The sequence below is a fragment of the Berghia stephanieae genome, chromosome 2, assembly GCF_034508935.2.
Source record: "Berghia stephanieae isolate SIO BIC M18660-M18661 chromosome 2, UCSD_Bste_1.3, whole genome shotgun sequence".
In the NCBI taxonomy this organism is placed as follows: domain Eukaryota; kingdom Metazoa; phylum Mollusca; class Gastropoda; order Nudibranchia; family Aeolidiidae; genus Berghia; species Berghia stephanieae.
In genome coordinates this window covers 73,807,244-73,835,159 of record NC_088361.1, presented here as the reverse complement: position 1 = coordinate 73,835,159, position 27,916 = coordinate 73,807,244, and the positions used below count along the sequence as shown (strand labels likewise).

General features: G+C 37.9%; 1 protein-coding gene and 1 long non-coding RNA gene across 4 annotated transcripts in view; one reads left to right on the top strand and one right to left on the bottom strand.

The window, feature by feature from the left end:
• LOC144965513 (tetraspanin-33-like) overlaps positions 1–27,916 on the bottom strand; it is an 80,484-nt gene that overhangs the window by 10,111 nt on the left and 42,457 nt on the right. For both annotated transcript variants that reach the window (XM_078900922.1, XM_078900921.1), the window contains 2 exons: positions 17,316–17,504; positions 10,945–11,091 (listed from right to left, as the gene is read on the bottom strand). In XM_078900922.1, the coding sequence (XP_078757048.1) occupies positions 10,945–11,091; positions 17,316–17,504 (336 nt within the window). The remainder of the gene's footprint in view (positions 1–10,944; positions 11,092–17,315; positions 17,505–27,916) is intronic.
• LOC144965515 (uncharacterized) lies at positions 4,663–9,479 on the top strand. Of its 2 annotated transcripts, XR_013644035.1 has the most exons (3): positions 4,663–7,913; positions 8,254–8,352; positions 8,691–9,479. It is a non-coding gene; the product is annotated as an uncharacterized LOC144965515 (long non-coding RNA). The 2 variants fall into 2 exon arrangements; XR_013644036.1 differs by lacking the exon at positions 8,691–9,479 and having other exon boundaries at positions 8,254–8,526.

The window sequence follows — 27,916 nt, the reverse complement described above, 5'->3', positions numbered from 1 at the left end:
GACAAATTGAGACGTCTAAATTGGTTTCTCTTATTTTCTGACACATTGTAATGGACTCCATATAATTTTTTTCATACACTAATCATACGTTTACATCTTTACCTACCACTATACCTGAAGAGAATTCAATAATCTGTTTTGTAGTTTAACATTTTTTGTGGCTACGATGCAAATGCAAAATTTCCACACATCAAAATGCAAAGCTTGCAAAATTTTGAATTTTGTCAAGAATTTGTGTGCCAGTTTTAACAGTATAATTTATTGTCACTTTTGTCAGTTAGTGAGTTCTGAAGTTTACCATCTTCAGACACTCATTAAAACGATAACAAGGTTTTTTTTAAAAATACAAACAGCATATGTTCCACTAATTTAATGATAAAAAGAAATTTAAATTGTTATGCAGTGAAGACAATGGCAATTTTTCAAAAAGGAAGAAAGTGAATCAATCCATTGTTCAAAATCTTTGATATGTAATATTATGTAATATATTACTAATAGTACTATGTATCCATTCTCATCATTAGAGATATAACTTATTTTTGTTAAAAAATAATGAATTGCCTTTACTTGAAATGATTTTAAAGACTTAAAATATACCAACTCCATCAATGGATCAATGCGGCTATGCGGTCTAGTGGTATGACACTCTCTTTTGGTTCAGAAGGTCCTGGGTTCAAGCCTCGCCCGGCGCATAGTTAAGTCCTTGGAGAAGGCTCTTTACTTACATTCTCTCACTGTACTCAGGTGTAAAATGAGTACCTGACCGTTAACAGCGTTGTCTCTGTCCGAAAAAAAATTGTAATATCGCCTAAAAGTAAAAGGCGTCATGTCCCGTCCTACATGTTAAATGTTGCTGTTGGCCAGGGACCCCTTGTGCTTTGAGCACATTAAGTGGATATTGCGCAATAATTAAAAAAAATATTAAAGCTCAATGGGTTCACTTTTTGGTCAAAAAGCTGGAAAGCATTTGTACAGGGTGTTTTTTTTAAATTACTACCAGATAAAGAATTGAAATAGTTTAAAAAATAAAATGATAGAAACATCTAGTTTTTTTTTTGCATAGTTTTCCATCACTACTCAAGTATTTTGTGGTGAAAATTTCAGGAAGATGCTATAAGTGGTTACAATACATTTGTGCTTTTTTTTAAAAGGGAGAAATTTGACTCAAGCAACTTTTGACACAAAAATTGGAAGAAAAATAAAAACGCGTAAAAAAAATTGCTTGAGTCAAATTTCTCCCTTTTTACAAAAGCATGACTGTACAGTAACGTCTTATAGCATCTTCCTGAAATTTTCACTATAAAAAACTTGAATAGTGATGGAAAACTATGCAAAAAAAAAAAAATTGAAGTTTCTATCATTTCTAGTTATTCCACTATTTCAATTCTCTATCTCGGGTCGATAAGTGGGCATATTATAATAATGGACCAGCCGAAATAAACCCCTAATTGTTTCGTTTTTTATTGACCTGTAATTTTTTAAATGACTTTCTGGTTTGTTTTTATTAACGTAGTGCTGTTTTTATCAATTTATCCATGTTATTTTTTTCATATCTGGTTTGTCTCTCGATGCCTATTTATTGCTAAACAAAAAATGAGTGACAAATTTATACACACACTCAACTCTCATGGCGGCCATATTGTTGCTATGACAAAATGATTGTTTGACCTTACGAAATCTTTCTTTGAGTGTTCTATCCGTGCAGTGTGCTTGTTTGTGTTCTAGGTTGTCGTGCAGCGATGTGACCTTAGTTACATACTTGTAAGGTTACAAAATATCACATTTTGTCAAATGTGGAAATAATGTAAATGTATGAAGTGGGTGTTGGATGAGGATGCAAGAAGAGAGAGGGGGATAAATGGGAGAGAGAGAGAGAGAGAGAGAGAGAGAGAGAGAGAGAGAGAGAGAGAAAGAGAGAGACAAAGACAGAGAGAGACAAAGACAGAGAGAGAGAGAGAGAGAGAGAGAGAGAGAGAGAGAGAGGAGAGAGAGAGAGGAGAGAGAGAGAGGAGAGAGAGGAGAGAGAGAGAGAGAGAGAGAGAGAGAGAGAGAGAGAGAGAGAGAGAGAGAGAGAGAGAGAGGGGGGGGGCGTTTTGAATGTAATAATGTGAAATATCACAAAATCCAAACTTTTTCTTCACACCTCATAAAAAAATATCCATATTATCATTTTATATGAATATAGAAATTCCAGCAGCTCGCTACGCCTCTGGATTTTAACTAATAATTGTAACAATTTTGTAACAATTGGTAATGAATGTCAAGTGTGTACAAAGTATACAATTTACTGTGTCATTTTGAACCTATGTTTTGTTTGTTTGTTTTTAAGGGATTTACGGCGATTGCAACACATTAAGGTCATATCAGCACCAGTAAAAAGGAAGAAAATGGGAAAGTAAAAAGTTATAGAATTACAATTAAAGCACCCAAGAAAAAGTAAGACAAAGGGGAATTGGTTCAAATAGGAAACAGATGTAGATTCCAAGAGCACACTATCAAAATACTTAGTTTGAAATCTCACTACAAGTCTCATCAAGGTCCCCACTAAGAGGAACACACTCAAATGTTTACAAATTATATATAATATGTATACAAAACATAATAATACACTGCATAACAGAGAGATGATTTACAAGGAAAAAAATATCATCTCCCAAAACAAACCATACATTTGAATGTTTCCCTCTCAGCCAGGGTATCCGGCCAGATTGAATCAATGTGCAACATAACTCCTTCGTCATGGGTATTGAAAATTTAACGAGAGAGATAAAATTTGGCATGAGTTTAAAACATACATTTCATGATGCACACAAATTTTTGCAATAATTCAATCATTACTTCTGTAGATATTTATTATTATGTAAGATGCTATTAAAGTTATAAAAACACCAATAAATGCCTACAACTTTACGAAATTGTTCACTTGTTGACGGGTTTTTGACATTTTATTAAACAATCAATGAAAAAAGAATTATTAATATGACATTTTTGTTTTATTTAATAGAACAACTAATATTTTCAGTACAGTTTGAAACAACATGAAGCCAGGTGTACAGAGAGAGAAATAGCAAGAAAGAGGATGAGAAAGGAAGGAAAAAAACTCGCACGCACAAGAGAGAGAGAGAGAGAGAGAGAGAGAGAGAGAGAGAGAGAGAGAGAGAGAGAGAGAGAGAGAGAGAGAGAGAGAGAGAGAGAGACAGAAGAGAGAGAGAGAGAGAGAGAAGAGAAGAGAGAGAGAGAGAGAGAGAGAAGAGAGAGAGAGAGAGAGAGAGAGAGAGAGAGAGAGAGAGAGAAAGAGAGAGAGAGAAAGAGAGAGAGAGAGAAAGAGAGAGAGAGAGAGAGAGAGAGAGGGGGGGGGGAAGAGACCGCTTGTACATTAAAGAGGACAGGAGGGGAAAAGAGTAAAGATTGAAGCCTTGTGTGTGTGTGTGTTTGTGTTTTTTGTGTGAAAGAAACAAGCGCCCCCGAAAGAGAGAGCGATTGAGGTAGATATAAAGAAAGGATAGGCAAAGCAAAGTATTTGTAGGGATAGTTATAGAAAGACCTTTGTTTCACAAGAAGTCAAAGTCAATCAAGTGGAAACATATTGACCAATAACAAAAATTTTACTTGTCAAATCATTTTTACATTGTTTCCATTTTGAGTCAGTTGACAGCTTGAGGAGGAAAGGGTGGGGCTTATTTTGTAATGACCAGCATGAAATCATGAAATTGAATCTTCTTTGAGCTGCATTCCCCAGTTGTTTAGGACATGTCACTAGTTATCATCACCCCTTGTGGTCAATTGTCAGCTATTTAATTCTCTTCCCTTTTTTTTAGCGTTCGCAGACATTGTGGATTGTTTTAACCCCCCACCCCACACCCCTTCCATAATTCGATGAAAACACAATAAAATTAACATCTCTCTCTCTCTCTCATTTTCATAAATCAATATATCAAACTATCTATTTATCTATTCATCTATCTATCTATCTCTGTCAGTTTATCTATCCGTACATTTATCTTTTTCATTTTTCGTTAGTATTTCCATCGGCAGTTCATTAATTTTTGAAGGCTTTGTTTACTTTTCTATTTTTATATTTTAAAGATGTTTATCGTAGGAAATTCTTTAATTCGAAGAAACTGTTGTTCCTAACAAAGTAATCTAAATAACTTAGTTACTGCTAAAATTTCATTAATAAAGAAAGATAGATACTTAGCCTCCTTATTCAATGCAATTCAATTAGACAATGAAATAAGAACACGTGGTGTGTATCAAAATGCGCAAACACACACACACACACACAAAGAAAGCATCTCAATGGCCGACAGGTTGTTAGGGAAAATGCTAGTCTTGTTTACAGTTTTTGAAGTTCATTATTGGTTGAGCCATGTAAAGATAAAGACACGCACTTTGCTATGATATCTTACATGATATTTGTGGAGGAAATGACAGTATTATTAAGCTCTGGAAATGGTGGCTGAGAGAAAGGCAACTCTCGTTTTGAATGCGTCATTGATAATTGCATTTTAAAACTTGAAATTATACAACTTATCGCAAATATTTATGGTTGCAGTTTTTTAAATTTGATTATTTTGACCATTTTCACTTTAAAACCGATTTTCTTCATTTTCCAAATTCCGACTTAATACCGGGTCACATATTACCATTCATAGATTTTTTGTTTTTTTCTTTTTGTTTTTTTTTTTAAGCCTCCTAACCTCCCCCTCTACCTATTTTACTTATGATATAAATCAAAGAATTAAAAAATTGTATTTTCAAATTGATTTCATTAGCTGAATGTTGTTATATCTGATGTCCTGAGTGGATTAATTTATTTTAATATTCTACAAAGAAATTGTCATAAACATTCTTTTTTCTTTCATCACAGTTGATGCCATGTTTAATAGATTTACCAGATGAGGAAAGGGAAGAAGATACCAATCCACTGACCCTCCATTGTGGCATGCTTTGTAGTGGTCAAGAACAGAAGATGGTATGTTACACCTTCTCTCATGTCATATCCAATTTTCCTAAAGTGTGTGTTTAAGAATGGGGGTTCTGATAGCTCAGTTGGTAGAGCACTCGCTTCACAATGAAATGGACTGAGACCGATCCCGAGGTTTTTTTCTGACCGCCATGACCACCCAGCAGTGATTGGGTAGCTGGGTCTGTCAGATTTAGTGGTAAGTACTTTGCAATAGACTAGTGTGCTGTCCAAAGGGTAGCAAGCAATTGCTATTGTCTGTTTCACGCTATAGAGTCAGGGATAAACTCTGGCTCTGAAGGTATGTGTTTAAGAATGGCGTTACGGTACGGATAGTGAAAATATCATTCTTTTAGCACAGATACAAAGCATTTATATAACACTTATCCACAGTAAATATCATGCTTTGACTACAATTTTGTTCTTTGGTTTTATTTTGATCGTCTTTATTGATGTTTCGATTTTCCCCTTAAAACTAAACTGGAAGAAACTGATTTTAAGGGGAGGGGCGACACCTGAAACTATTTTCAAGAATAAGGATTAGATCCAATATCTTTTTATAATGGGACATTGCCTATGACCAATAGATTCGAACCATGTGATTTATTTCGGTGGGCGTGTCCGGTTGCCATGGTGACGGCCGCCATCTTGGATTTTAGTCTTCTCTGGGTGCTATTTTTAAAAGTTACTTTCTCTATAAGTTTCCATGGAATTTTCTTGAAATTTTGCATGGGTGTATATTTGTATATTATTTTTAAAAAATACAGAGCATTTTTGAAATATTTTAATAGATTTTTATTTATAAATTTTTTTTTTAAATAAATTTTCGGTATGATAAAAATCATGTTTTTGACATAAAAATGTCAATTTTTCAAAAAATAATGAAGATATTTAAAATTCCTTCTGTATGATTTTAGATAATCACTATAGCTCTAGACATGCAAAGTTATAAACAAATGGATTGATAAATGACAAAATAAGATAAAAAAGAGTGTTAAAAAATGTCATTTTGAGAAAAACGAGATCAAAGATAACAATGAATGAAAATAATAAAACAAAACGGTACAACCAGCTCAAAACATACCATCACCGTATGAGGGTCCCCTGTGTTCTTTTTCTGCCTCCCTCTGGGCTTTTTCACAGGGCTGAGCTTTCATTTTGAGTCTTTTTTTTTCTCTTTATGTTGAGCAGCCCTTATGCTTTGGTCAAGTCTTTTTGACTCTGCTTGCCGACTCAACATCTGGGAGTGTTCTCCCAGTCCACCGATACCAAAGACACTATCAGGGATGTCATTTCTGTTGGACCAAAATTATACTCTGCACCAAACTCAACTTTTTTCAGGGAATGGAAGTATGTTTTATGGCATCTTGACCAAACAGAATTATGAAACCTTTCGTTTGGATTTTGTGTTGTCTTCATCTCACAACACTTCAACAAAGCATATACAGACTACAAGTGCTCATGAAGCAAATCAAAATTCAAAGGTGTATGTACACGCTGCTTGTGTCAACAGGATACACATGGGCAGCAATATGTTTTTTATAAAAGCATCTGGGGTCCGGTTCAGGAGGACAATACATATGTTGAGGGAAGTCATTGGTGGAATAACCGTGGTAAAGACCAGCAAGAATAGCCCATCTCATTTCTTTCCACTGCGGCATTGCTTGGAATCGCTTTATCATAATACTAATATCACACACCCAATTCCAATCAAAGATTTGTGGCCACCGGTCAACCACGAGCCATCATAACTTTCTTGCTTTCTTGGCTTTTGTAGCAAATAACTGTTGCCAACGTTTAGATTTTTTGGTCACTTTAGGTATATTTATAATAATCCAGTAAAAATTGGAAATATTTAGAGATAATTAACGTGAATACGTGTCAAAATTTGATAAAACAATTGATCACTCGAAATGTAAACAGATCGTAGTAAAATAATAATTCTAAGAGAGGCGAACTTTCACCCTGACTCAACATCTAATCCTGGCGCGGAGTTGGAGGTCGAGAATAAGGTCAGCCAATCAGATCGCACCATTCGTGATCATGTTGTATTTACCTGACAACTTGACCTCTTATCAGCTGTTTGACACACAATCTTTGTTCGCGACTAACAGTTTCTAAACCCCTCCCCTGCCCATGTTGTGATATTTATGAGACTGAAACCGTGTCAACTAGACGGGCAAAGAGTAGACTAAACTATCGATATCAAAATTTACAACATCGATATGTATTATAATGCTTTTCAGCCCTATTATTTTCAGTTGAATTCTCACAAAAAATTGAAAAGTTTGGCATATTCATGTCGACTTCCATGTTTATGAAAGACGATTTACAAACTTTATATTATCCAAATCACCATCTCAGTGCTGAAAATATGTGAAAAAATGATTGTTCTTTGATAATAAATAAAAAACTGAAATTTTATATTTTGACCCAAAAATCGATATTTCAGGTGTCACCCTCCCCTTAACTCTCACACGTTCCATAATAGAGATTTCGATCACCGGTGATCGATGGACACGCCCCCCTTCTTTCCTCTCGTTTCGCTTTAAGTGCGCTTTATAATATGCCCCCAAATGGGGATTTTATAATTTACTTAATTTTATACAATAAAAACTACAAAATATCTAAGAATATTTGATTTTTTCCTCCTAAATCACAAGAAATACGAAAGTATTTGTGTCAGTAACTCGGTTCGTCACTCGACTTCCGCCATCTTGTTTTGACAGTCGACTTGTCGTCTCTACTCACGAATTTACTCAAAATAAACTAATTATATACATTTTACAATGACTTATTGTAATTGTACCGAAAAAGAGGTCTACGATATCTTATATATGGATGAAGACAGTGACGATGAAAATTACGCTGCTGTTCCTGAGAATATGATGCCTGATGGGGACCTGCCCTACTCACCAAATCTGGACTCGAATGACGAACCTGACGAGTAAGTATTTTTCTCAACTTTTCACAATTACATCCTCTGACATCATGTTCAAGTAAAAAAACGCACATCCTCTTTAACCCTGATCTTTCTTTTATCAGTTTCTATTAAGTTATTATTCATTTTTTCACTTTTCACCTCATTTACGAAGCATAGAAGTTGGGCAAGTGGTTAGCTGAAAATGTAAACAAACATGGCTGACAATAGAAGTAGAGAGCCATGTATTTCAACAAGAGTGAGACAACTTGATTTTTATTTCTGACTTTTAGAAATGAAGATTGCGATATTTTGTGAGAGCAGCTTTTAACAGAATTTTGTTCTTTTTTATTTCTTTTTAACGCAGTGAGACCCAAATCCAAGTACAAGATGAGGTTTAGGAAGATGTCACTAGTATCCCTGGTGTTGCAAGTATGAGTACAAGTAAAAGAAGTCATTACGAAAGGTGAGCAGGAATCATATTATTATACTCTATTCAGATGCACTTTGGAAGTATGACATTCTAGAAATTATCATTAGTTTATAAATTGCTTCAAATGGTTGGTATGAAGCAATGTTTTAGTATGTGGCTCACAAATAGTGAAGGTAAGAATTTCATGGGTTCACAGGGAACATGAGAATGACAAACAGTTGATATACTGAATTTTGTTACTTTTGTATATGGACTGAGTCAAACTGTCAATATTTTGTTTATTTTGTTTACCTTTGACTTATTAAAATTGTTTTTGCAATTCTAATTCTTTTTTTTCTTTTTTTCTTTTAAAAAAATTCATCTCATTTCAGTTCTCAAATTCCATCTCATAAGATTCCTGGCCCTTCCAAACCCAAGAAAGTGCGCCTTGATCCTGGTTCCACAACCCCTGTCCCACCTTTTTGGCCTGAACTTGTCCCTGGTCTATTGTATGCCGGATGTGTTGAAGTTTGAGTTTGTAATTTATTTATTTTTGTGGAAGATTGCCATATATGGTTTTCAAAATTTATAGTGACTTTTCTCAAAAAATGCAAATATTATTCTTCTGATTTATATAATCAAATGCCTTTACAAATGCAGTTTTGTGAAATAAATATGTCACTTGTGAGTGAATTACTATTCTGGAATGTAAAATGAACCATATAATTCATTTAATCAGTCAATATCACTCATTTGAAGTAAAGCAGACCAATTTGAAATTGAAACTGTCATTTTTTGTGATATTTTTTGTTCACATATATATGACTCATATTACGTAAATATTGAACTAATAAGTAATATTTGTAATCAGCTGTATGATTTCAAGTGTTATGGTCATTATTTTCCTCAGCCATAAAAGAAATATGACATTATGGACAAACAAAAAGGCTGTTAAGTTCTTTTATGTCAAATAATGCTGGATTATGCCCCTTTTTTCCAGAAAAATTGCTCGTCTCTAAGACCCTGTCAAATACTCATTTTCTGGAAATTTGCAATGAATTTTGTAAATAATCTGCAAAATATGTTGTTTGTTTGGAAAATAAATGATATTTGATTATATTTCATAACCTGAATTTTTTTCCCTCTTAGTGATTGAGAAATGTGTTGTTTTTGTGATAATTTTTTGAGACCCTACCCCAGCACATAAATCTGATTTTGTCTAGGAGAGGGTTTCAATTGTGGTATAGACATGTCACTGTGATAGTATGATCATTGGCAAGTACAATGATATATAGTTTTACATGGTTGTGGGCCAGTAGAATGGGTTAATGGACATTTTAAATAGCACTACCCAGTCATTTTTCACTCTACCTTTAAAATAATGGAACGTTTGAGAGTTAAGAGAGATATATAAACAAGACAAGTAATAATATTTTTTAAGTTCTTTGGACCGGTCTTGATGTACGTTAAGATAAATAAAGGAAATACTGGATAAATCAAGAATCATACTATCATTGAAGCTTCACATTTTTTTCATCGTTGTTCTCTTTTTAGTTCAAAGCTTAATGCGGCATATTTCATCTAATGATGGAATAGTGTACATTTAACTCATAAGATGGGGTACTCCTTTTAGGTGCTTTACAATTTCAGACAAAGGCAATGGAGTTTCTCTGAATATAACGTTCAATAAGGAAAATATTTGCATTTGCCTTTTCTTGAGGGGTAGATTGTCGGTCGAACCCAATTTAGGATGTGTTGCGAGCTCAATACAAAACTGCATATTATTACAGTGACACAAAAAACTTCAAATTTAATGGTATCGGTACCAATGATTTTGTGTGTGTGTGCAGGACTATATCAATTTTTCTTTGTTGTTTCATGCAATAGTTTGATTATTGAAATTTGTTGACAATTTTTATAATTTTTTCTCTTGAAAGTACAAGACTGGTTTGGCTATCTCTACAATGACCATGTGATCGGCTACGCAGCATAATATCCTCTGCTTACTCAAAAGCTCTCAATTGGTTGATGGTACTGAGGATGTTTTGAGGGATTTTCTAAACAAATTTTTTGACTTTGATTTTATTTCAGATGATTTATCATCATCATCATCATTGCCTTTTTCACCCTGGGTCAGGGTATAGGCCACAGACAAACAGTTGCCATCCTTCCCTATCCTTTTAATCTCATTCCAGGTCTTACCACTTCTCTGTATATCAGCTTAAATTCTGTCATTCCAGAAACTCTTCTGTCGCCCAAGCTAAAAAAAGGATTTGGTTTGTCTGTCTGCGTTTCTGTAACGGTTTGAGTTTAACGGAAAGGGGTGTTAACCCTTTGCCAACCCCCAACCTGATTTATGAGCAGCTCATATTGATTGGAAATTTTTGTTAGGAGAGCATGATGACATCATAAAACTGAGTGACTTTCAGATTGAATGGATTAAGAAAAATTTCAACATTCATAAAAATCAAATTCCAACTTTACAGCAAACTTCATAATCAATAAAGCTGAGCCAAAAGATGGGGGATAAATGTTATCACGAATTTGAACTTCCGAATATAGAACTGAAAGCTCAAATATTATTTTTTAAAACTCCAATCAAATAAAAAAAAATTTAAAAATCAGTGCAGAGAGTCAAGCATTTACCTCGTTTATTTTACAACAAGAATATGGTACAGAGCAAGCTTCTGGGTTGGTCCTGTAATTGGGATCAGATGTATTGCAGAAAAAGTATCGATTTTCATTCCAGTTTTTGTAGCCTTCATCATCTTTGCTGTATCCACAACATGAAAGCTGTTGGAATAAAGGTATAAAGGTCAGGATTCTACAATTTGATAATTTTCTTATTTTTTTGTATTAAAATACAAGAAGTGTAGGAAAAATTCCAATGTCTGTGTCTATAGCAGGGCCATTACAGGTCACAGATGATCAGAAATTTGATCAGCAGTCGCAAGGGAACAGTAGTGAATAGTATACATCAACCCCCCCCCCCCCTACCCCACCCCATGCATCACACTGTATCAAAATACAGATAGAGCAAGAAACCTTCCACTGTCTTGTGTCTCTAGCAGGGCCGTTACAGATCACAGATGATCAGAAATTTAATCAGTAGTAGCAAGAGAACAGTTATGAACGATTTTATTTGCAAACGTTGCCATAAGACATACATGGGAGAAACTGGCAAGAGATTAAGCGACAGGTTTGGAAAACATCTACAGTCTATTGAAAACGACGAGGACAAACATGTCATCCACCACTTCGATGGGTCCAGTCATCGAGGATTGCATGACATCCAAATCGCCATCCTTCAGTTCTGTCACACCACTAAACAACATAGGAAACACAGGGAGGCAAAACTGATACTTAAACTGAACACCTTGTCACCTCATGGCATGAACTCGAGACTGACCTCATTTAAATATTATACTAACTTTGTCTCTTGCCCCTCCGACTCCCCCGGCCATCAATCGTCCTTTCCTCGAATTACATACCAGTATCATTACTACTACTACTATGACTGTCACCACTACTACTACTACTACTACTACTACTACTACTACTACTACTACTACTACTACTACTACTACTACTACTACTACTACTTGTTACTGCCACTAATGATTATACTAATATCTACATCCCTTATATTTTGTATTTATTTCCAATTCCATTGTATATTTTCTTACAATAGTCTTCACTTTATTTTATTTCACTTTCTTTACTGCACTACACAGTTACTACCCGCCTCCCCTTTTTTGGACTCAATAAATTGCGCACCTTTTATAAATATCTATTGTTCTATTTTAATTTGTGCTTCCTTACAAAGGAGCACAATATTTCCTGTCCATCGATGTTTTTGTTTATTCATCTTAACGCCACTACCATATTATCTCATTCGTCTGTAGTGTTTCATTCATCCTGTTCTGTTGATAAAGATATGAAACCAGAAACATTCATTTAATCTGTTTTCGTATATTAAACTGAAGCTTACATTCAATTTCACATTGTTATGTATTAGTTGACAGATGATGTTTTGCTGGTGCCTTCTAAGCTTATTTAGGCTATCAGTCATTACAGGAGTGGTCATATGGTGCTCATTGCCCAACTGCTCATCCATTCTTCTCTCTTATTTGTTTTGATTATTGTTTCGCTGTGTCTAAGGAAACTGGAAGTGATAGTTGCAAACGTGTTGATCTGAGTCTGGCTAGTCTGTCTGCATTATCATTCCTAGTATATTTGAATGCCCTGGTATCCATTGGAGATATAAGTCTACTCTGTGTGTTTAAGAATTTCATATAGTTGAGATCTTAATCTATTGAAGGTTGAGGAGAGTTTATTTAAATCCAGAGTTTGGAGAACTGATTTGAAAGACAGAGGAGAGGTGTTGCAGTGAGGCTTCTATTGCAACTGCTTCTGCCTTGTAGTTTGAGCGGGAGCTCCGCAGGAATTGTGGATTTCATCACAGGTTTTATCATGGTATTCCATACCCGGCATTTTAAGTTCGTTTGTGGGTAGATCCATCTGTGTAAACATATATCCAGTTGTCTGGGTATTCTTGTATTGTCTTCATTGCTAATGGTTGTATTTCTGATTTGTTTTTATTTCTTACTGTTGTTCCTTCTATGAGGTTAGTCCTTCATTTTGGAAGCTATTAGTTCCAATATATGGCAGTTTTTGACTGATAACAATTTATTTTTCTCTGTTTTCAGGGAGTCTGTGTCTTTCGTTCAATTTGTTAGCAATATGTAGAAGAGATGTTTGCTTTAATCTTGTTCTTGGTCTCCATTTCTCGACCAGAATCCTGTTTGGGTGGATTTAATCTTTTCATTTATATCTTTCAACCATTTCTAACACTGCTGATTCTCTGTGCAGCCCAAGTGGTTCCACATCAGTGTGTATTTCACATGCTGCTGCGAGTGTCGATCTCAAGGCACCGGAGATGAAGCGAAAAGGCTTGATTTTGTACTATGTCCAAGGTTTTATTTGTGTTTTTACTACTTATATTTTGGAGGGCTAAATTGTAGTCCATGATGGAACGCACATAGCCTAATAAAGTTGTCGAAGCGTTTTTTGTTCACTCCCAATGAGTACTGGCTAGCCGTTTCAGTAACTGGAGTCTCTTTGTGGCTTTGGTTTTTACATTCTGCGTGTGTTTGTTAAAAAATAGTTGTCTGTCTAACTGTATGCCTAGATATGTGGGGTTTCTTCTTTCTCGAGTCGATGGCTTTGGATGGAGAGTGTTATTTCTTTCTTGGAAACAGGATGACTCCTAGTAAATATAGAGTGGGCCATTTTATTGCAATTTACTTTTAGCTTCCATTTATCACAGAAGGTGTTAGCTTTCTAAATCTTCATTTAGTCTATGGGAAGCTATTGGTAGGTGTTTCTTCAAAACCAGACCAAAACCAGCAACAGATTTTACTAGCCTAAAAGATGAAGCTATACATCATGCATTCACAAACATGTTTTATTTTTGTTTGTTGTTTTTAGGTGTTTAACAGAGCTTTCAACACTATATTCACAAACAAACGAACTTGAGCTTATACATTACAACTAGACCTGTAAATGAGCTCTATAAAAATTGACTGAAACTTCGTCATTCGTAATGGAAAAATCCAAAGAATTGAAATGAATAGTAAACAGCAAGCTCGCTTGAGCAAAACAATGGCAGAAAACTAATTTGCACGGGAATTAATTAGGCTATTTACCATTGTTAGTTATAATTCAGTACCCAATCAGTGAAGAAACTATTTTGTTTACAATATGAGGCAATCAAGATGTGCTTGTAGCAATCATTTAACTTTCGATTTGAAGTTGTCTACATAACGCACTTCCGGTGTTCAAATTTTTCTTTTTCATACTCCATGTAAATGTGGTCAATTTTGGCTTAGACGAAACAGTGAAATTTATCACTCAGCAGCTCAGTTAAAATTGGCTACCATTGGGATCACGACAGGTTTGGAAAGTGAAAAAATAATTTCACGAAGGATGTGTGAAAATACACTGGGATGTGTTCAGACACGGCAATTCTAAAAAGGGTAGCTTAGCCTTGGCAATATATCCATCGCTAATATAAACGGCCCATGAGCTATGTGTAGCGCTGTGGAACATTCCTAATTAACTTTACGGTTATTCGACTACGAATCATGAATTCTTTCTTCGTTCAATTCTTTCTGTCCTTCTTTGAAATTTTTGAATTTGATGAATTAACTGAGAATTTACAGGTCTATCCAGAAATTGATTGACACTATCATTTCAGTTAGAGACGAAACTCTTCCTAAGACAAAGAATTTCAAAAGGAGCTTCTGTCCAATCCTCAACAAATCTTGGAAGAACAAAAACAACTTAGACATATCACTTCAATTGAAATAGGTCTATCGAGAATGCAGACATTCCAGCCTGCTTCTAGGAAGTTCTAATTACTCTTTAAAAAGAAAAATTTAGACAGCAATCAATTTAAAAATTACAGGCCTTCATTTCATTTCAAAATTAACAGAGATACTCATTGTCAAACATCTCAACAACTAATTAATTTCAACAATCTGTATACTGTTTTTCAATCTGCCTATAAGCAATCACACAGCACAGAAACAATTCTTTTGCGTGTCCACAATGATATTGTCAACCTACTTGACAAAAACGATAATGTAATACTACTGCTGCTGGACCTAAGTGCCTCGTTCGACACTGCGGGTCATGCAATACTACTAGACCAAATTCAGAGGATCTTTGGAATCGGAGACAAAGCTCTAGAAAGGTTTTCATGCTATCTACGAGATTGGTCACATGCGTTATCATAAATGATTCCCTTTCACCACCAGCAAAGCTGCAATTTGGCATTCCCCAGGGTTCAGTGCTTGGCCCTTATACAGTAGAATTAATTTAAACCGAATGTTTGGGGACCTTCTATACCATTTCGGTTTAAAGACATTTTGGTTTAAAGCAAGTTCCCGTTTTGCGATGTTTTTCATGGGTAGTAACTATTTAAGGAATTTGCTCATAATCATATCATGGGTTTCGCCTTAAATGGAGTTGTTGAATAAATGCCGTCTTTATAACCTTTTTAAATTATTTTTTTTAACAAAAATTTTTTTGGGTGGTGTGTTTTAAAAATATTTTTGGGGGTTTTCGTTTTCCAATCAAAATTGTTGACAGAGTTGAGTTCGGGATGCTGTGTTTTTTACATATCTCCTTCTTGCTCAATTTTGTTATCATTGACTTCACATAGTATTTTGATTTTAAACTCCAACGTGTGTAAGCACAGTGCTTTCTTTTAGTAAAATGTAAAGCTAAAATAAGATCGAAAGTTCATGTGCGATAATTGATAATGAATGATGCGCAACTACTCAGAGGTGAAGTGAAATGGAAATGAAAAGGCGTGTCAATGCTAAGCTGTATACTACACACCCCTCTTTTGTTGAAAAGCATTAGGTTCAAAGGCCTAATTACATAGAACATCTCGCTTGCGTGATTCTACAACCCAACTCCCCCTCTTTCCTCATTTTTCGCCTGCCAGTCACCCTTGTCTTCCTTTTCCAATCTGTGCGATTGTGGTGTTGGCCAAGCCCAAGTTCAGTGATTGAAGTGTTTGCCTACCCCCACCCCCACCCCACCACTCACCTTCATCTTATAGGTACTTACGCTCTTTGTTTTATTATTGCCAGGCCATCTGTGGCCATCTTCCCGAATTTTTGAAGAAAAATAGAAAGAGAAAAGGGAAGGTGATCTGAAGTTGTTTCGGTTTAAAGAAAGTCCTGCTTAGAAGTATTTCGGTTCTTCGTAAGAATGAGTACAAAGATAATGAAGAAACTAGTACAATTTATTAAATTCTTTGCGGTTTAAGGTATTTTTCGGTTTAGCTTCTTTCGGTTTAAAGTAATTTTACTGTATTTTCACAATGTACAAAAAGCCCTTAAGGAACATCATCACGATCTTCTGTCTCAGTCATCATCTCTCCGTCGATGATACCCAGCTACGATTTCATCAATAATATCGAAGAAACAAAGAGTGACTCTCAGCATGTCTAGATAACGTTAAAGCATGGATGACAAACAACAAGCTTAAATTTAATGAGGACAAAACTGAGCTGATTGTATTCAAGAAGACAAGAAAGGATATTCTCATTGACCAACTGTCCTTCGGCGAATCTGTTATTAAGAATTACAATGTCATTCGAAACCTTGGTTTCTTTTTTGACACTCACCTAGACATGCGCGCACACATAACAAAGTATTGTCAGGTGATTCATAACACTCTCCAAATGATATGCAGAATACGAAATTTTATTGATGACGAACAATGCAAAACATTCATCCATGCCCTTGTTACCAGCCGCTTGGATTTTTGTAATTCTCTGCTGTACGGCCTACCAAAAACATCGCTGAACAGACTACAGTTGATGCAAAACAAAGCTACAAGGGCAAAGCCTTGGGACCATATAACACCGGTCCTTAAGTCACTACACTGGCTTCCAATAGAGAAAAGAATAAAATACAAAATCGCATGTTCTGCCTACAATTGCCTTCACCATACATCACCTGAATACCTTGAATGCCTTGTTGGGGAATGTAAACCAGCTCGATCTCTGCGATCTGACAGTTCTTCGCTAATGGAGAAAAGCATCCCAAGAACAAATTTTGCTGAGCGTGGTTTTGCATTTTCGGCTCCAATCGTATGGAATTCTTTACCACCTAAAACCTGACAATGTGAAAGTCTACCAGTCTTCAAACAGCATCTAAAAACAAATCGTTTTCATTCTGCTTATCGTGATTCTATGCGAACTTCAAACAAGATATGTGTGTGACTGTTGGTTGTGATTTTGTAGTCGATTGAATGAACATGTGTGATACTAAAAGAACTACACATAAAGCACCTCTGAGCACTATTTGTGGATACTGGCGCTATATCAAATAATAATAATAATAATAATAATAATAATAATAATAATAATAATATGTAATGCTGATTGTTGAGACTCCTGAGCTGGCATTAAAATTAACCAAAAATTACTCATATACCAAATCTTGGATGTCATCAATGAAGCCTCTCATGTCATCATCATCACGGTATTTCAAAATGGCCTCCTTAATTGTATCTTCTGGATAGAATCCCATGTCAGCAAAGGCATCCTCCACAAAGAAGAATACAAAAATCAAGACAATCAAGACTATCTCCAAAAGTAGCAGAAGACTGAATATGATGTAGTACTGGAGAAAAAAAAAAGAGAAATTAATTGGTAGGATTGGAAATAAGAAAAGAAAAACTACAGTGCAAACTCTCTATAACAACAATGTCAGGACCAAGGTAAAAATGTTGTTATAGAGGGTTGTCGTTACAGAGGGGTAGTCAGAAAAAAAGATAATATTTTATTTTTTTAAAATATTTCTTCTTTTTTTCTGTATTATTTTACATTTACAAACAATACTGACTTTCACGTCAATGTATTCGTCAATGTAATCCCGCTTGCCTTTGCCTGGAGGAGACGATTTCACACACCCTGTCTTCAGCACGCTCCAGCAAGTCAAAAAGTGATGAAGCATTATGGTGAAAAGTGCCATCTTCAGCTCCTTTCCTGTGTGACAAGTGGTGCTGCTTCTTCATCTGACTCTGGCTGTCGTCTTTCCTTCATATCATTAATGACATTATCCACACAGATTCCATTGGTCACTGTAACGTTTGTTTGTTTGTTTTTAGGTGTTTAACGGCGCTTTCGACACTATTTAGGTCATTTAAGCGTCCGTTTCTGTCTTTTATCAATTTTTATCGGCCTTGAGGGGCCATAGCTGCTCAAAACGTGTACTGTTGTAATAAAATCTTTATAAAATCATAATAGTTACATGTTTGTTTTGTAAAAATATCTATTTACAATTTCTGCAGGAGTTCACATTCCTGCAGATACTTTAAAATTGTAAGCGGATCGACCGACTGGAACAGAGACTTCAAGTCTCTGTTATCATAATGTTGTGACCTTATCTGTTCTAATTCTGTACATTCAATTAAAATGTGTTGAACTGTGAGGTCACAGTTACATCTTCTGCAGAGGGGTTTGTCATCCCTCTCCAGAAGGAAACGGTGAGTGAGGGCAGTATGTCCGATCCGGAGTCGAGTTATTTTGACCTCATCTCTTCTTTTTAGCCCCGAGTTGGGTCTGGGGCCGAGGTCACTTTTAAATTGTTTTAATTTGTTATGTACATCTCGACTCCAGGATCGTTCCCATTCCTTTCAGACATGTTTTTTTATATTGATCTTTAAATCCGCGTGTGGGATTTTACTGCCCTCTTGTAATTCTTGGCTCACCGCCTCTTTTGCCAGTCGATCCGCTTCTTCGTTCCCCTGGATACCCACATGACTAGGTACTCAGAGAAAACAAACTATCTTTTTTTTAATAAATAATTTATTTGCACCTTCCAAGATACTTATGAGTCTTGGATCGGTGCAATAAAAATTTGAGATCCCCTTAAGTACGGACAGCGAGTCAGACAAGATCAAGAATTTGTTCTTATTCGATCTCTCAGCCAAACGGAGAGCATTTAGGATTGCTCTCGATTCCGCTGTAAAGATCGAAACATTTTTATCCAGGCGAAGTGATCCTGTGCCTTCCGATGAGTGATAGGCACATCCTACTGCATCTGCGCTCTTTGAACCATCCGTGAAGATGTGAGTATAATGTTTGTATGTTTGTAATATTGCTTTTAGTGTCTGTTTGTAAATATGTGGATCTGTTTGTGATTTTTCGAGTTTTGTTAGATCCAAATTTATGTTTGGTCTATGTATGGACCATGGTGGTGTCTTTGCCTGGACGTATGGATGTATCCTATCTAGAGTGATGTTCATGTCTGCGATGTCTTTTTTTATTCTGCAACCTAATGGTGGTGTCATTTTAGGGTGCTTGCGAAATTTTTCTTCTAGTGTCCTATCCGTGTAGTGTACGTGTTTGTGTGCTGGGTTGTCGTGCAGCGATGTGACCTTAGTAACATACTGGAGAGCCAGTTTTTTCCTCCTGAGATGGAGAGGTGGCTCATCTGCCTCAGCATAAAGGCTTGCCACTGGAGAAGTGCGGAAAGCCCCGAGTGCCAAGCGCAGTCCCTGATGATGAATTGGGTCCAGCATGCCTAAGTAGGATGGTTTTGCAGAGCCGTATACAAAAGATGCGTAGTCCAATTTTGATCGAATAAGGGTTCGGTATATCTTTAGAAGAGTGTTAGTGTCCGAACCCCATTCCATGCTCGACAGAACTCTCATTATTCTCATTGCTTTCATGCATCGCAGTCTGAGATCTTTGATATGGGCAAGGAAATTTAGTTTCCTATCAAAGATCAAACCAGGAATAGGGCTTCGTCCTTTACCTCAATTCTGGAATTGTTGAGATAAAGGTCAGGCTGTCTGATGCAGGTGCGTTTTCGGCAGAAGTGGACAGCTACTGTTTTTGATGGGGAGAAGGAGAAACCATTGAGATTTGCCCACTCCGACAGTTTGTTTAGTTGGAGTTGTAACTGTCTCTCAATGGTGTCCATACTCGATTTACTTCGATAGCATACAAGAAAGTCATCAACATATAAGGAACAGTCAACATTCCGTCTCATTGCATTCACTATTGAGTTTATTTTAATCTCAAACAGAATGGGAGACAGAATGCTACCCTGTGGAACTCCCTCTTCCTGATCAAACGGATCAGAAAAGGTGGATCCCGCTTTGAACTGAAAGGATCTGTTGTTTAAAAATGCTCTGACAAACATTGGAAGGTTTCCTCGTAGACCAAGATTGTGCAGATCTTTGAGGATTCCGAATTTCCAAGTTGTGTCAAAGGCCTTCTCGAGGTCAAAGAAGATTGCTACCAAGTGCTCACCTTTGGCAAAGGCCTCACGAATGAAGCTCTCTAGTCGAACAAGGTGATCAACAGTTGATCTGTTCTTTCGAAAGCCACATTGGAGGTCGGAGAGGGAGTTGTTGTGTTCCAAGTAGAACATCAGACGCTTGTTGACCATTTTCTCCATCAGCTTGCATAGGCAGCTGGTGAGGGAGATTGGTCGGTAGTTTGAAGCGTCCGAATGGTCTTTCCCAGGTTTTGGGATTGGAATCACGGTGGCCAGATTCCAACTAGGTGGAAAAGTCTGTGTTGTCCATATCTTGTTATAGATATTCAAAAGGACAACTAGACTATCTTGTGGAAGATGTCGGAGTATTTCATAACTGATGTTGTCAGGACCCGGTGCTGTGACATTTGTGTCACGGAGGCAGGCACCCAACTCCTCAAGTGTAAATGGTTTGTTGTAGTCTTCAGTGTTTGTAGATGTAAAGTTTATTGGTGTGTTTTCTGCCTTTTGTTTATGGCGCAGAAATTGAGGTGTGTGGTGTGCAGACGAGGAGTTGTGCGCTAGCCTCTCGGCCAGAGTGTTGGCAATTTCTTGTTCTGTTTCAGCCATGGATCCATCGGGACGTGTCAAGTGATTTAGTGAATCACTATCAGATCCCATCAGTTTCCGTAACATCTTCCACACCCTATTTAGGGGTGTCTGGCTATTTATTTTGGAGACAAAGTTTTGGAAGGATCTCCGTTTGTTTTCTCGGAAGATCTTCCTACACTTTGCTCGTAATTTCCTAAATGTTGTGAAATTCTCAGGGATTGGGAATCTCATCGCTTTCCTGTATGCTTTTTTCTTCTCCCGTAGGGCCGCTCGACATTCCTCTGTAAACCAGGGATTGTGTTTTCTCGGTCTACCAGAGGTTGTTGGTATTGTCGAGCTGCAGATATTTGTTAAAATATTTTTGAATTTGTCATAGCTGTCCACCTCTGTCGTAAGGAGTCTGTGACACTCCTGTGAGAAAGTTTCCCAATCTGCTCGCCGAACACTCCAACGTTTGGGCTGTGGGGCCCTTGAAGTCGGGGTGATGTCGAGGCAGACTGGAAAATGGTCAGAACCGTGATCGTCATCGATCACAGTCCAGGAGAGCTCTGGAGCTAGTGTAGGATCACAAAAAGTGAGATCAATGGCAGACGTGGTAAGATTGTGAATATTTACCCGTGTTGCTTCGAGACCGTTTGCCAAGTATACATCCATTTTCATTATGAATGTCTCCACTGCTTTTCCCCTCTGGTTTGTGTCTGTGTTTCCCCAGAGAGGACTGTGAGCATTGAAATCTCCCATTATCACATAGGGAGGGGGGAGTTGGTTTAGAACTCCCTCTAGCTCAGCAGACTGGAGGCGGTGATCTGGTGGGATGTACACAGAGCAGATGGTGATTGGTCTATGCAATGTCACTCTCACTACTATTGCCTGTAGATTTGTTCTTATTGGTATCAAGCGGTGGGGGGTGCTCTTCTTAGTGAGAATTGAAACTCCCCCACACGCTATCTGGCCATCAGAGTGAATCAGATGATTGGCGGTATATCCTTTTACTGTGTAGTCGTCTGCCGGTAATTTTGTTTCCTGCAGACAGACTACATCAGGATTCCTCTGGAGGAGGAGGTCCAATTCTGTTCTATTTGATCTGATCCCTCTGATGTTCCAGGAAATTAATCTTGTCTGACTAGGTATCCTAATTTTTTGTGGGGAGGTTAGGCAGTATGCCTGCCTTCAACCCTTTTACTTTTATTCTCCTAGGAGGAGAGACTTCCAGTGGAGGGCCTCTCGGGTTGTTTTAGGGCTGAGTTTTTTTGAACCCTTGGGATTTTTAGGTCCCTCTGGGTTCTTAGATTTTTTTGGGCTTTGAGGCCCCTCAGGGGGATTTGTGGATCCCCCGACTGGTGTTGGTGGCTCCATATTCTGGGAAGGGGTGGGGTTTTGTTTTTGGGGGGATAGAGAGGGCTCAAGGGAGTGGAGATGAGGGGTGGGTCCAACATCCACGCCCATGAGGGGGAGAATTTTTTTGTTTGGGGAAGGAGGAGGGGTGGAGGTCGCCTTGGTGGTGGATGTGGAGGGGGGCTGCAGGTTCATCTTGAACCTCCAATGTGTCAAAAAGATTTTTTGACACATTTGGGACCCTGTTTTTAGGTCTTGATGGCTTTTTCTTTTGAGGACTGTCTTTTCTAGTCTGTGCGATTTTGCCATAGCTGTTTTGGTTATTACCAGCAGCCCTGGCAACTTCTGCATAGCTCTTGGCAGAAGCAGCGACCTGCCGAGGGGGGCAGATCACTGCTTTTGCCTGAGCAAACGTACCGCCGTAAGTGGCTCTGTATGTCAAGATTGCCTTTTCTTCTTGCCACTTAGGACAATCTTTCGAATGTGCTGCATGCTTGCCTTGGCAGTTCAGACAACAAGGGTCCACTTTGCAGTTTTCTTCATTGTGGTCTTCTTTGCCGCAGCGGGGGCATGTAGCTTTACGGCGGCAGTTTGTTTTAGTATGGCCGTACCGGTGGCAGTTAAAACATCTCATGGGGTTCGGGACGTAATTTTTGCATGAAATAGTCGACTTTGAGCATCTTAAGAGATTTACAATGATCAAAATTGAAAATTTGGGATTTTTGAAATTTTCGATTTTTCCACGTTTTATGGTGAATTTTGACGATTTTTTCAAATTTCGAGTTTTCGACAATCTGATGAAATCTTCGAATTTTTGCATGAAAGAGTCGCTTTTGATCATCTAAAAGGTATCATATTTTCAACAATCTGATGAAATCTTCAAATTTTGGCATGAGATAGTCTACTTTGAGCATATTAAGAGTTTTTCAATGATCAAAAATGAAAATTTAAGATTTTTCAAATTTTCAATTTTTCCACGTTTTATGGTGAATTTTGACGATTTTTTCAAATTTCCGAGTTTTCGACAGATTGAGAAAATCTTCAAATTTTTGCATGAAAGAGTCGCTTTTGATCATCTAAAAAGTATCATATTGTTCAAAATGTAAAATTTGGGAGTTTCCAGATTTTTCATTTTTTTCACGTTTTTTGGTTAAATTTGACGATTTTTTCAAATTTACGAGTTTTCGACAATATGATGAAATCTTCAAATTTTGGAATGAGATCGGGCTGTCAAAAGTCAGGATCCAGGTGTTGGTCTGGATTGTGTTGTCGCCGCGGCGGATGCTAACCCGCCGAGCTTCGACAACACCCTCCAGCTCCTCAACCATCTCCTGCTCCGAACAGCCTACCAGATCTCTGCTTCTTATGACACCTTTTGACCTATTGAGGCTCCTGTGAGCCTCAACGGTGACTGGGATGTCAGAGAATCTGGTACATCTCAAGAGGTTCTCACTCTCTTTTTGACCCTGCACTTGTATCATTAAAGTGCCAGAGTTGTTCCTGTTCACTGCCTTTGGTGTACCAGCGCCATTTGCTTTGAGTGCCTTGCTGATGGTGAAGATACTCAAAGTGTTCAGTTTTATATTTTCCTCATTCGGTTGAATTACCAGGAACGGCGAGAATTTTGGGGTTGCCATTCCTGGTAAGTCATCAAGAGTCATCGGGGCTGTAATTTTTCTTTTTTTTTCCTGTCTGGGGTGGGGCTTTAAGGGGAGAGTTTTTATTACTTTTGGCCATGATATATATAAATTTTTATTCAACCCGGCTAAATTGTGCCCACTAGCACGGCTCAGTCCCACACTTGGGGGGGGGTAAGGCACTCACCGAAGCTATACTCCTCAAGTCTGGCCTCCTCTTGTCCTTGGGAAGAAAAAAAAAAAAAAAAGGACTCAAGGGGTGGAGTTGGGGGACGTCCCGCCTCCAGGCCTTTCTCTCGGATTGACCCTAATCTTTGCGTTGCACAAAGACTGACTGCTGATTCAGAGATGACAAACCATGATTAGAAAGAAATTTCATGGGGGACAGGAACTAGATATGGTTTTAAATCTAGTCCTTCCAATCTCTTTGCCTAAATGGAGGGGAGTGCCAAAAAATAGATTTGGCATCTCTGCGTTGGGTAGCTCGGGCCATCTACAAGGTAGGCTACCCACCCGTCTTTAGAGAAGCATCAAGCCAAATAGGAGTGTTGGGGTAGAAACACCTCGCAAGGTGAACCCCCCTCAGCGTCCAGGATCAATAACTCCTCCTTATCGGGGTCCTCTCGGAACTGCGCACCCTCAGCAGAAAGGTGCCTGCTGTGCAGGATTTGGAAAGGAATATCTCCTCATTGAACCTATTTCAACGGTACAGGGTATAGAGATACTGGGGGATAGAAGACAGTAAAGAAGGCTTGTTTTCCTCGGTTCTCTCTCTCTCTCTCTCTGTCCTGGCAACTCAATTTTGATAAGGAAGGGAAATTTGGAATCATTGGGGAAATGGGGTATGGAATGGAAATCATAGCTCAAATATGGTAAAAGGGGGTAGGATTTGTGCTATGCCATCGCCTTCCCTTGCTCTCTTTAAACTTAAACCGGCATTCCTCAAAACATCTTTAAATTGCTACGTTCTTGGGATTTGGGGGGAGAAAAAGTTTGGGGATGATTGCCAGGACAAGAAAAATAACAAATTGGGAGAATGAAGCCATTCTTGTAAAGGGCTGGGATATGGGGGTCTGTGAAGCCACTATGTCTCTCCAGGTTTGTTCTCACCAGTCGGGTGGTTTTTCGTTGGTTACCACCAAACCAGAAAGGCTCTTTTAGTCGCCTTCTACGACACGCATGAGCTTACGGTGGTTCAATTCTTTTCCCTCTCAGTTGAGGGACCTCGGAGACCACACGGGGACACTGTAACGTCATGGTATGTGTAGGCATATTCTGTTGGATCAATGTCAACATCTTCAATGTGTCCAAGCAGTTCAGATATCTCAATTAAGTCGTCATTCGATGATGCTGCATCCGAGGCACCGTTGTCTACACAGAAACTGGCATGCTGAAAACAATAAGAAGTGGTGTCAGATTACACTTGTTCAGCGCACGTACAGTGCATTCAAAACTGAGACAAGTTTGAAAGAAGTTTCATCGAGATAGTCCAAATATCGGCTCACAACCTTTTTGCATTAACGGTGTTAGAATGCATTAATAATGCCTTGATGCAAGGCTGGGTGTGACTGGTTGAGTTGGCAGACTTGCCAACCAACCTCGACCATTTGAAAAGATTAATCATAGTTTTCCCAATATTTATGCTTATTTTCTCATATATTCCCCCAAAAAATCATATTTTCAACATGTGTACCCATCCAAAATTTCAAATTTAACATTCGATGAATTTATGGAGACTTATCAAGCTATTAGAGGGTGTGAAAATCTTGCAATTCTTATTACAATCATCTGTCTGGCTATTCAGATTCTCATCTGAATGGAGACAATATTTAATGTCCTTCAATTATTATACTTTTATTCTTTTTTTCCCCCTTTTTGTTACAAACTCTTGACTTTTTGTATTTAGCATATTCTAGTCGACATTCCCATATAATCATATTTTGGACCTGAAAGCATATTAAAATATAAGAAATCATACTGGTTGGCAAGCCAGTGCTGGGTAGCAGAAATTCCAGTCAGATCGCTTTCAGGCCAGTAATGTTGGATTGAGATGGGCAGTTATCGATGACCATGACAACTGATCATCCCTGTAGTACAAATGTTTTGTCCAGCTTCTGCAACCATACTTCGAATATAGCGCTAGTCATCCATGCCATGTTGTTGGCTGTGTATTCGACAGGCAAGGACTTCACATTCTTGAAACATCAGGGTTTGGATGATTTTCCAATCACCAAAAGGGGCAGCTTCTCACTTCCTGACAAATTGCAGCTGATGAGGACAGTCAACTGGTCTTTAGCTTGTTTTCCTCCTTGGCAGGTCTCATCCTTGAAAGCGTGTCTTGTTAGGTAAGCAGTTGAAAATGTCTCCAGGTGAATACTCAGTCAACAACTTCTTGAGGGTTTTCAATCATCCTAAGTGAAACAGAGGCAGAGGCAGACTCACCACAAGCCATCTTGAACAGGATGCCATGTCGCTTCTTGAAACGAGAGAGCCAGCTGTTGCTTGCTTGGAATTCCGTCAAGCCCAGTTTGTCTGCAATTATCCTTGCTTGCTCCATAATGAATAGGCCGGAAGTCAATGCATTGATGGCTCGAGTCTGTTGAACCATGTTAGCACAGCTGCATCGACATTACCATTAACTGTTTCCTTACTTGTAGGTCCAACAAGAGTTATTCTGTTTTCTCCCGGATCTTGATAATGGTTGGTTAATTGTTGTGGGGAATTCCATATTTTGCAGCGATGTCCTTCTTTGTAATTTTCATCTCGTCAACACCGTTTAGAATCTGTAATGGTCAAGGTTTTCTATACTATTTAACTTGTTAGGAGTAGGAGCAGACAACTCCTTGTTTCTTGTGCGTAGTGTTGTTTTATTTTCTAATCCCATGACCCTCTTAATTAGTATCAATTTTATTAGGTGTGCAAACAGTTTTAATATGTTGTTTAGTGGCAGTAACAGTAGGATGACTTTGTGCCATTTATTGCTTCTGTGTCATCCGTTATATATCGATTTCTTTTATTTTAAATTTGGTTTTAACTATTGAAATATTTGAATAGATAGAATTATTAATGTTGGCTAGGGAGTTCATGGGAGGGTGAGGGGTTAATTGGTCAATTATCAGGGGATATATTGGGCTGGTAGTTTGTAATGATATTATTCTTTTAGACAATTATACAATAAAACAGCAGATTAGTGGTAGATACGGTTAGATGTGGAGGGAGGGGGGGGGGGGGGGGGGGAGGTTGTGTTGTTCTCACTGGTGGATTGCTGGGAACCTGAACCAATCAGTTTATCGATTTATTGAATGATCAAAAACTGTGGAATGGTATTTATTGAGAAGAAGTGCTTGGTTTTGTGAGTTTTTGATTGGTGGAAGGTGGAAGCCTGCGGCAATCAGCTGGTCGGTTTACAATTTAGGGATTGTAGTTTTTGGATCTATAAAGGCGGGAAACATATTAGTGTTCCACTAAGTTTGGGGGGGGGAGAGGTTTAGAAATTGTTTCCATTGGTGGATTGCCGGGTACAAGGACCAATCGTCTTAGAGGCTTATTTATTTGTTTGTGGTCGGTTGTCATTCTTGGGCTATTGTTCATTATCAGGATCAGACAGATTAAGTGGTAATGAAGGCAGTTATGTTTTTAAGAGAACATTTGATTAATTGTTAGTACAGTAACCTAATCTCTTGCTCCCTAAGTCCAAGGGTGGCCACCCACTTTCCCACTCTCTAACCGAGCGTCATTCGCTGATTTATCTACTGTGCACGTGGTCTTTCCCTAGGCAGCATTCGTTATTGTATTACACTGTGAATATGGTTACGGTTTTCTTTTAAATTAGAGTCAGGGTTGGGAAAAAGGGGAGGGGGGTCCGGGACTGTGAGCTAAGAAGTACAAATTGTTGTACTGTACGTTTTTAATATTATTATTATTATTTCTTCCGAGTCGGCCTCGACTGATCCTGGCTGTATATGTGGGGTCCACGACATTCTAGGCACTGCAACACAACTGTTTTAGCCGCGCTTCAAACGGGTGGGGACGGGAACAGACTCATCCGGCATGCTGCGCGGCATACGCATTGAGCCTTTTCGCTGAACCGTTGCGCCTAGTTCGCCAAGGCCGCATCGGAAGCACTCCATTTTATTTATTTATTAATTTATGTCTATCACATGTACACTCACATATGCATCCATATTCATGCACATGTATATGCACCTGTGTGACAACACATACACACATATATATGTATAT